The sequence below is a fragment of the Chiroxiphia lanceolata genome, chromosome 4, assembly GCF_009829145.1.
Source record: "Chiroxiphia lanceolata isolate bChiLan1 chromosome 4, bChiLan1.pri, whole genome shotgun sequence".
NCBI classification, from domain to species: domain Eukaryota; kingdom Metazoa; phylum Chordata; class Aves; order Passeriformes; family Pipridae; genus Chiroxiphia; species Chiroxiphia lanceolata.
Genome location: NC_045640.1, coordinates 13808792 through 13819472, shown reverse-complemented (window position 1 = coordinate 13819472; position 10681 = coordinate 13808792). Strand labels below are relative to the sequence as shown.

Here is a 10681-nt window from a genome sequence, read left to right as displayed (position 1 = left end):
GGCTAGCCCTTGTGAGGGATGGAAGGTATATGGAGAGTGTTATGCCTTAAAGCCATGAATTGCAAGAAATCTGATGCTGTTTGAAAGGCTGAAATAAGTTCTGCTTTGAGTGACAGAAAAAACCCCAGCTGTTGAAAAGCAAAGTGACCCAACACCAAGAGAGAGCCCACACTTGCTACATAAATAATGTCAAAACCACATACACTGAGAATAACATGAAGGCAGTGCAAGGCAGACCAATGTCTAGAAATGTTATCTCTCCTGTCCAAAAACTAATCAGCCCAGCAGCAGGCAAGCCAGGAACATTTTAGATTATGTCTATGCTTGCAGTTGATGGAAAGTCTGAGAGAAACATAAGCTTTCTAAAAGGCAAATTCAGTTTCCCTACAAAATATTTGGAATTTTTCTCCCTCCTCTTCTGGCAGGGAAATTGTTTGGTTGCATTGATTTATTAGAATGACGTAGTTCCCAGTATCATATCTAGACATTGGTTGCCACTCAGTAAAAGGATGTGGTGAGATCACATCACCAAAATAATAAGGCACTGGAGCTGCTAATCAGGAGGTTACATATCAACAGGGCAGTTTCAAGTACTTGAGGATGACTTTGATATTTGTAGGAGTGTGATTTTTTGGTTTTTGTTTTGTTGTTTGTTTTTTTTTTTTTTTTTTTCCAATTGAGAGAGTCTGGAAGATACCTGGCACCAGCTACTCTTCTATTCAGCTCTAGTTTCCTTTACAGAAGGAAATTAAACTCCTGATCAATGTATTTGCATGAATATATGTTTTCCTAACTGGCAAGTTTTTGCTTAAGACAATCATTTTCAAAACATCTTAGCAGAAGAAGAAAATAAGTATTTTCCCCAAACCTCTTCCTTGTGAGTTTAGTGGGATGTATTTGGAACTCGTATTTTACAGATGCAAATTAAAGGCGGCGGGGGGGGCGGGGGGGGGAGCAATCTTGCCTTGGGAAGCCGTATGACACCAGCAGGAAGGTCCAAAAAGGAGCGCTGGAAAGAGGAGACCTGCCAAGTTCCACTGCCGTACCTGCAGGTTGAGCTGCTATCTGCCTGTGGGGCTGCGGCTCCCGACCCTCCTCCAGTTCTGCAGCTGGAGGCAGCAGCTGGAGGAGAAACCCTTCTGCACAGACAGCCCTGCCTTACATAGGAATTGCTTTCCCTTGATTTTTTTCCTTCTACGGACTTTTTTTTTTTTCCCCTACCTCGGGAGCTGATTATTATCAAGGTGAAACGTATTTCCTTCTGAAAAGTGGTTTGGTTTTGTTTTGTGTTTGGTTCCCCCCCTTCATTCGCATAGCCCTCTCTGGTGGGAAGAGGCTTAGATCGGGATTGTGGAGTTTTCTCAAAATGTGGTGACATGCGTTTCTACTGCGCTGTATGTTTTCTTACCGTCTTTTGCATCACATATTTTCCAGCAATTTTGAGAGATGTAAGGAATAGCTTTTAAACAATAGGCAAAGAAGTGGGGGGGATTATTCCAACAGTCTTGCAAGTTTGCAGTATTTCGTCTTCTTCAAAAGGCGACGGAAAAAACCCTGTCCTTCTGAGCAAATAATTAGAAGAAGACTGGGAATACAATAATTACCCCAAATGGAAACCCAGACTGCAATCAAACAATACGGCTTTTGTAAACTGGCTCCGCCTGTAAAAAAAATCTAGGAAATCTCATAACTAGAACTGTCGAAATCTTTTTCTTATGCAATAATATGTAAAAGACTCCTGAGAAATGAGGAGTAAACATGGAAACCCTGTAAAATAGCATGATAATGAACTTGCTCTGAGCACTGGAGATCGCCTTGGCGTTACTGACATGGATTCCTTCAACCACAAAGTATTTTCTCATGTTGAAAAATTTGGGACAAATTACATTTCGTGATATTTTGCCAATAAACAAGCACGTGAAGACAAATAAACTGGGACTTGACATAATCTACCTTGATCGTTGTGGAATTTGAGGGGACCAAAGTAATTGGGAGCGAGGCAGTGTGGTTTTGAATGAACGTCCTTTATGAGAGAGCAGAGAGAAGATCATTTACATTCTTCATATTTTATACTTTTGCCTCTAGGAAAGAAAAGGCCAGCAGAGCCCCGACTATCATTCACTCATAATGATGGCATTCAATCTAGTGATTCACAGTGAATCATATAATAAGGTTTCCATTTTGCGCATGGGGAGAAGAAGGAGGGGTGGTTAAACTTTGTTTAGTTCGCATTCACGTCCCCAGCCTCCTCTTTCCCTTGAACTGCTTCATGGTTTTGTTTTGGTTTATTTATTTCTTTATTTTCCCTTTAATTTTCCCCCAGTTTGGCTACCCCCAGCAATAACAATCTCTGGAAGAAACTCTGACATGGTTAATTGTATGGTTATTATTTTCCCTTCGGCGGCGTTTCATACGAGCACGGCTCTGCTTTCGTGGGCTCTCGGGGCCGGGCCAGGCCGGGCCGGGCCGAGCTGGGCCGGGCTGTGCCGCTCCGGAGATGGCTCTGCCCCAGCACAGAGGATGGAGAGCCCCGGCCAGCGCGGTCCCCGCAGGCGGTAACTCCGCGGAGCGCCCGGCCCGGGGCAGCCCCGCCGACCGGGGCACGGCGGGGAGCCCGGGAACAGCCCTGGACGGCGGATTGCAGCGGCACCGGGAAAGGCGGAAAACTCGCTTTTCGGCATTTTGTCTCAAACTCGCCCCCCGTCCCTGGGCACGGGAGGCACAGCTCGCTCAGCGTACTCGTCTTGTGAGGGTTTGGGTCGGGGTGAGGGGGTTCCGGCACCCGGGGCCCTGCTCTGTGACTGCAGAGCCCCTCCACACACCGGCAGGCACATGCACAGGACCGCGGGCTCGCTGGCAACGCAACCAGCGGGCGGATGCTCTCGGTGCTCTCGGGACCCTGAGAAGCCCTTCAGGTAAAAGCCGAGACGACGGCAGGGTAAAGCTCTGGGGGCTGGGAGGAGGCGCTGGCTCAGCAGGGAGGTCTGCACCGTGGCTGCGAGCAGCGCATCAGCCAGTGCGCCCCATCAACAGTTGCTCCTGCAGAACCCCGTGAAAGGCAGCCGGAATCACCCCAAGAAGAGACCGAAAGAAAGGCACCGAGCGGGAAAAAGGCTCGGAAAGCACAAGCATCCCGGAGCGAGCAGGCGAGGCGAGGCAAGTCGGTGCTGACGGGCAGGGGCAGAGGTGATGCCACACAGGAACCGGCTCCAAATGCGCCTGGAGGAGCGGTGCTCTTCTCCAGCAGAGCCGGCACCTTTGCAAGAGCTTTAAAAAATATATTAAATTAGATAGGGGTGTTGTCACTAAAGGGAAACCACCGCCTTAGCCATGGGGCTTTCACCAAGGCAGCCAAGTTCCCTTTTGGGCAGAGGGAGTCTCGAAGTCTGCTTGACATCTTGAAGCTTAAATAACCGTAAGGCATTGTTACTCCCTGGCAGCAAAGTGCCTCGTTACGCCTGATTGAGCTAATTGCTTTGAAATAGGATATATTATCTATAATTATAGAGATCTTGGAGGAGACGGCCAGCCTTTTCTTTCATCTTTTCCAAGTGCATCATAATGTCGCGATCAAATTAATTTAGGCCACTTGAAATAGTGCCTTCCTTTCAGCCCGGCTCCTCCGACCCTCAAAGAGAAGGGGAAGCCTCGGCGGCTGGAGTTTGGCCGTCCAAACCATTCCTAGTGACCTCTCGAGGACCAGTCCAGGTGCCTGAAGCCTTAAAAGTAGTTTGGGTTATGTTTAATCAGGGCAGAAGGGAAAGGGGAAAAGAGAAAGATTAAAAAAAAAAAAAAAAAAAAAAAGACAAAAAAAAAGAAGAAAAGAACTGAGGTCTTTCAGCATTTTTCCGACACTCAGCGGAGAAGGAACAGCGGCGGGAGTAGGGAGGGCTTTGAGCACTTGAAGGGCTTTGAGGGCTTGTAAAGCCCGCGGGACATTTTTAGCACTTGCGATAGATCTGGCTTTTTGCCCCCAGGGCTGAGGCTCTCACAGATGAAGCAAGGCTGCTGAAGGCTGCTCAGACAACACGCAGGGAGCGCGCAGGGAACGCGCAGGCAGTGCCCAGAGCGGCAGAGCTGCCCCGGAGCCGCCTTTCCCCAAAGCCAGCTCGTGTACTGCGAAACTGTCTGGTCTAAGAGCTCCTGTCTCGGGAGAAATAAAATAGGAACAAGGGAAACAACAACACCCCTCTCCATTCTGAGTTCTGTCTTTAAGTCAAAGATAACGTTTACAAAAGGTAGACAATGCCCTGAATTGGTTTAGTGCTGCCTCCTGTCCTTTCTCCCCATCCCCCATGCGCTCCCTCAACCCTTGTTGTTGTATTCCCACCGAAATAAAATGCTATGGGTAATGGCTTTGCCTAGCACATTCATTATATTGAAACGGGACTGTTTAGGATGCTAATTGCCCAATGTTGTTATCTAGCACAAGTGCCTTCGGGAAACTCCACTGCTCCCAGTAAAAACACTGTACTGGAACAAGCACCCATAAAGTCACCTATTCCCCCGTGCCCTTTCACTTCGATTTTTCTTACAGCCCAGGAAGGAAAATAAGAGAGAGGTATCTAAAAGCAAGCCAGAGTATCAACACCACGGAACAGGTACTAAAAAAGTTCCTAAAACTTAGCCGTGTTTTGGTCACCCAGAGCGCAGCGAACAAGGTAGGAAGAGTTTGGATACTAAAAATTTCCCGCTAAACACAGAAATCAGCCTTGGGAGAAATTTCGTTGTGCAAATTTGTTTTCTCCATTCCTAACTTAAAACTTGTAGATTTCATTAAGAAAGACGTGAAAGAAAGGAGCAAGAACCGAAAGGAACTTTATGTCTTCCCTTTTTCAGCCCAGGAGCTTGCCAGCACGTGAGTTAGAATCAAGTCTTTGCTATGATACAGTGATTGAAATACCACTGAGTATGACAGAAATGTAAACACAAAGCGCTCATTGCTGGGAGATAAATAGAGAGCTAATTATCTCATTCTGTCAACTCTCAATGAGAGCGGGATCGCGCTCTCGCTATGGGACGCACACGCATCTCTTCAAACCTCAGCAACATCCCAAGGTTACAACCATTCTACAAAAGAACAGTGTGGGAAAAAAAGACCACAAACAAGTCAGCAGCTCTATTTTTAATATTCTTATTTCTATCGAACAACGAGATCGAAATCAGCCCATGGGCTGCCTCGAGGTCTAATAAACACATCACTTAGTCTTTTGCACAGTTAAGTTTGGAATCAGGGGAAAAAAATAATAAAAACCCCAAACAAGATCCTACCTGTAGGATCGGGTGGAGGGAATACCGTGACACCGTGAAACACGATGCATGGATATATGTGCATGTTTTCTTAGTCGGGGGTGGGGTGGGGGTGCATCTTCGTGTCGAGCACCCGGCTTTGGGAAAATGTCGTGTGATTGGTAGAGCAAACTAATTTTGTCAGGCTGAATGTGCTGATGTCCCAGGGCTAAGGCGCCTTGCTCCCTTGATGCGGGTTAACGTCCTCAATAGTCCCCCTCCAGCTGAAGCCTTTGATCAGACCGCTGCTGGCGCCTAAAAACAACATCACTTGTCTGCCTATTAGAGGCACTGACTAATCGTGACAGATTGTTTATTCTCGCAATTAGCAATGCAGCCGCTTCTCCGAGCACTCCCCACCCCCCCGCCCCGACGCGGCTCGACCCGGCCCCGCGGCCCGACGGGGAGCGGGGGAGGCTGCGGGCAGCGGTACCGGCACCGGCACCGGCAGGGCGCGGGGCCGGCCTGGGCTGGGATGGGCGGCGGCATCGCTGCTCCCCGCCTCGCAGGAGCGCTCAGCAAGGCGGCACGGAGCGGGAGGGCGATTGGATGTGCCAGTGTGAGCCATGTGTCGGCGAATAGGTCTGCACAAAGTGCGTTCACTCTCATGTGTAGGAATGCGGGGGGGTAGCCTGCAAGTCGCCTACAAATCATCTTCACTAGACTATGATCCATACATGAGCACAGCACATGCGGAAGGTAGGTATGATGTACGTGCCGGACGCTGTGAGCGCACCGCAAGGGCACATGATCACTCGTGTGTAAGATAAGTGTGTGTAGCTGCTCGCAGGACAATTCATTTTAATCAGGTCCTGTTGCTTATCAGTTAACAAAATGTCTATTATATCAATTCATTTCATAATCTATATGCTCCTAATCTACCATCTTTATTGGGTTCAGTTAAAAGGAAAGGGAATTCTCTGTCCCTCCCCGTTTAGATAATTGCCCTTAAATGACTGCAAGAGGCTCTTGTGTTCCGAGGAGATTAGAGCCCTGCAGCTATCAATAAACTTTTCTCAGCGAGCGGCCAATCCCGTTATTAGAGAGCGGCTCCGTTTTACTGCACATCCGTCCTGGGCGCGGGGATAAGAGATCGTAAAACGAATTTACAAAACAAAATAGCCGGGACTTTAAGGGCTCAGGGGCTTATATGTTTCTTTTTACGTGAATGAGCATTTCGTTATCTGCAGACACGCACACATCTATGCCATGAAAAGTGGCACAATTTATGTGTTGCGTATGCGGGTACGTATACAAACGCAGATCTCCGCAGTCACATCGAACACACCGCAGGTCCGGCGTTCATTTAAAAACAAAACCAACAAACCAACCAAACCCCCTAAAACCACTGTTTCGAGGCGCAGCAAGGCTGTGGGGCGGGAAGCGGCTCATTCCCTTTGAGAGGTCACACTCGGGACAGCCCGGTATTTGCTGGCTTTGGAGAAGAGTGGGCTTGGGCCCGCTCCCTCTCTCTTACAGGCAGAAAGGCCGGCTTATTTTTTTCCGACGTTAATACATTTTTTCCCCGAGTTTTGAGCCTTCTCGTCCCCGCGGCGGAGAAGGGGACCTCCCGGGGAAGGCAGCCCCGGCCTTCATTGCTCCCGCCTGAGATGAGAGCTGGGGCGCGGAGCGGGGCTGAAGGCAGCGGGGTGGGACGGGGGGGGGGTGCAGAACGGGGCTGGGGCGGGCGGATCGGGGCGGGACTGGGGGGTGCGGAACGGGTTTTTGGGGAGCAGAGCCGGGATGGCGAGAGCTGGACGGGGGGATGCGGGGCCGGGGGGGGACGCGGGATGGGCGGGACGCGCCGCCGGCGATCCTGGCCCCGCCCCCTCCGCCCCGCCGCCAATGGGGCGGTGCCGCCCCGCCCCCCGCGCGCTGGTTGGGCGGTGCCGCCCCCGCGCCGCTTTATCAGGCGGCGCCGCCGCCGCGGGGCCGGAGTGTGTTGGACGGTTGCACGCGCCCTCCGTGCCCCCGGCCCCATGCGCGGCGGCGCCCATCGCTCCCGCCCGGCGCTCCGGTGGCGACCACGGGCCGCCTCTGCATGGCCCCGGCTGTGGATATGACCGCCGCGCCCACCGGGGTCCGCAGCGACGAATTGCCCGCGTCCGCCTTCAGCAGTCCCGGCGGCGGCGGCGCCCTCCCCGTCGCGGCGGCGATGGGCGGGGAGGAGGAGAGCGACAAGCCCAAGGTCTCCCCATCCCTGCTGCCGTTCAGCGTGGAGGCGCTCATGGCCGACCACAGGAAACCGGGAGGCAGGGACGGCCCCGAGGGCGCCGGGCCCCCGCCGGGCGCTGGGGCGGCCGCCCGCGCCAACCTGAGCCCTCGACTGGGCGCCCTGACGGCGGAGGCGCCGGGCTCTCCGCTGCCCCTGGGCGGACACTTCTCCGTCGGGGGGCTGGTCAAGCTGCCCGAAGACACGCTCGTCAAGGCGGAAAGCCCCGAGAAGCAAGAGCGGAGCCCTTGGATGCAAAACCCACGGTTCTCGCCGCCTCCCCCAAGTAAGTAGGTTTCGGGAGCGAGCGGGCTGGGAGCCGTCCGGGGTGGCTGCGACTCTCCCGCAGGGCCGGGCAGACCGAGGGCAAAGCTGCGCGGCCGGCCGGGGCTTTCCTGTTGGTTTTACCCTGCCTGGCCCTTCCTGGCACACTTTTCCCTGACGTTCGCACTGTCTACTAGGCTACTTCGACCCGTTCAAATTACTGAACGGGTTCGAGTGTGTGCGAAGCCGGAGGATGGCTGGGAAGGCATAGGAAGAGCGGCCGTGCCAGGGCGAGGTCTTGTGACAAATGTTAACAGAAAAGTAAAATCAGCCCGGCCGGCCTGTTAGTTTGACCTGGATCTCGAACTGACCTCGCAAATCTTGACCCAATCTCAGCGATGTTTTCTCAGAAAATGGCTCAAATAATTCTGTAAGGACCCGCACAGACCGATCTCCTGGGGGCGGGAGCCTTGCGGTCCTCAGCCCCACCGGCTGCTGTCCTCAAGTGTTGCATTTGCGAAGTCTGAAGAGCTGCTATTGCTAATGTTTTCCTGCTTTAATACAGAGTTATTTAAATTAATAGAAGTAGCAGCGGGAGAGGTGGGACGAGAAACGCCTGTTAATCATCTCCAGCGGCTGCGCCGAGCCCGGGTCCGGAGATCCCGGGCTGCCTGCCCTCGGCCTGGTCGCGCTCCGTCCCCACTCCGGATCCCGTGGAAAGGAGCGAGCTTGGGCTGAGGCTCTTCTCAGCGTTTAGGGTGCCCTTAGCAAAGGTGCAAACAGAGCTTTTTTTTCTGTTCCTTGGAGGAGGGCAGGTTTTCTGACAGGAGTTGTGTAGAGTTTAGCAGTGGTTTAATTTATTTAAATTGCAAAGTAAAAGTTGTTATTGCTAAGTAAACCGGGGACAGATGGATGTTGAGGATCATTAGAAATGTTAAATAAGAGGAGAGGAGCGGACCGGTGAAGAGCGGTAGATAGAGCCTGAATGTCAATGCAAACCTCGTAATTAATTACATGCTTAATCCGGTTCCCAGGGGCCTAATGAAGAGGGTGTGAGACTGAGAAGCCAGCCTGTTTTGTTTATTTTTTTTTTCCTTTAATCCGATAAAAAGGACAGGACTTCTTTTCTTTTTTCTTTTTTTTTTTTTTTTGAGGGTCATTCCTTTAGTTTATGACTCCTGTTCATGAGCCGGGATCCGTGAAGGCAGGAGGTGGAGGGGGTGTGTGGGTGCCTGACTCCTGCCCTTTGCCGAGTTTTTTTCTATGGATTTTTTGGAAGCTTTCCTGTTACGGACACCCACTCTCTTTACTGGAACGGGAGATGGCAATTTGAAGTGTGCCCCAGGCATCCTCCCCTGGAGGATTTGAGGCACTTTCCTTCAAGTGGCACCTTATTGCCTTCCTCTCTTCACCCCAGCTGCAGTAGGGTGGGGGCTCTGCGGGCCGTGGGGTTTTGGGCACTGCTAACCGAGGTGTCTCTCTCCTTCCCCTCTCCCCCGGCCGCTCCCGGCACAGGGCGGCTGAGCCCTCCAGCCTGCACCCTGCGCAAGCACAAGACAAACAGGAAGCCCCGGACGCCCTTCACCACGGCACAGCTGCTGGCCCTGGAGAGGAAGTTTCGGCAGAAGCAGTACCTGTCCATCGCCGAGCGTGCCGAGTTCTCCAGCTCACTCAGCCTCACCGAGACCCAGGTGAAGATCTGGTTCCAGAACCGCCGCGCCAAGGCCAAGAGGCTCCAGGAGGCCGAACTGGAAAAGCTGAAGATGGCAGCCAAGCCCATGCTCCCGCCCGCTGCTTTTGGCATCTCCTTCCCGCTGGGCGGCCCGGCTGTGGCCGGTGCCTCTCTGTACGGCACCTCCAGCCCTTTCCAGCGGGCAGGGCTGCCTGTGGCTCCTGTGGGACTGTACACAGCACACGTGGGATACAGCATGTATCACCTCACATAGAACCTGAGCCTTGCTGAGTCCAGCCTGCCGGCTGTCTGCTCCCGCTGATGACACATGCACTCCCTCCCTGCTCTTCTCTGTGGACTTCCCCATGGACCCCGTGGCAGAGACTCCTCCAGTCCAGCTCTGCTTGACCTCTGTGCTTTCCTCTCTGACGCTGGGCCCCTGGCCCAACACTGTTCTGCTCTCCTCAGCAGTCCTGGGGAGCTGGCAGAAGCCTGAAGCATCGCCCCAGCTCCTTCCTGACACAGGGTGTTGATGGGCCAACCCTACCCTGTGTCCCCGGGTCCAGCTGGCAGCCTGGAGAGAGTCCCCTGCATGGGGTAAGGAACTGTGGAAGAGAAACAGAAAAAGGGGACTGAAAGACAGGACGTTTCTCTTACTTTCTGCAAGGCGAGGTCAAGAGGCAGAAGTGTAGAGCAGCCTCTCCTGTCCTTGTGTAACAGCGCTGTCTGTTACTTGTCTTTGTTCCTCCGCCAGCTCCTTTGGAAGGGGCTCTGTGTACTATGTAATATACTGTATATTTGAAATTTTATTATCGTTTATATTATAGCTATATTTGTTAAATAAATTAATTTTAAGCTACTGTTTGATGCAGTTTGTTTGCTCACTCCTGTCACCCCCGGCAGGGCAAGAAGAGATCAAATTTACGTGTCAGGGTGACAAGAGAGAGGGATTGGCTTTACTAGCCAATTTCCCCTCTTCTGCAGGAGCCTTCAACTGGAGTGAGGGTGAGATGCAGCAAGTTGAAAGCTCAACCGATGTATCCTGGAGCTTCCCTGTCCTCACAGCTGTCTGAGATTTCTTCCTTTTCCCCCTACTGCACCTCTCCAGCATCAGCTCCCACTGTATCCCTGCCCTGAGGGTGCAGGTGACTGCTGCTACTCCCCAGCATAGCCCTGGCTTGGCTTCCTTAGCCTTAGGAAGGAGAAAAAATGTTCTCTCCCTTCCACCTGCCTCTGTCCGGGAA

The 10681-nt window shown here is 52.4% G+C and overlaps 1 protein-coding gene across 1 annotated transcript; it reads left to right on the top strand.

Moving 5' to 3' along the window:
* The first annotated feature begins 7310 nt into the window (after positions 1 to 7310).
* On the top strand, positions 7311 to 10297 carry MSX1 (msh homeobox 1). Its single transcript, XM_032686115.1, has 2 exons — positions 7311 to 7787; positions 9281 to 10297. The coding sequence occupies exons 1-2, from the start codon at positions 7331 to 7333 to the stop codon at positions 9709 to 9711; spliced, it is 888 nt and encodes a 295-aa protein (XP_032542006.1). The 5' UTR covers positions 7311 to 7330; the 3' UTR covers positions 9712 to 10297.
* The last annotated feature ends 384 nt before the right edge of the window (positions 10298 to 10681 follow it).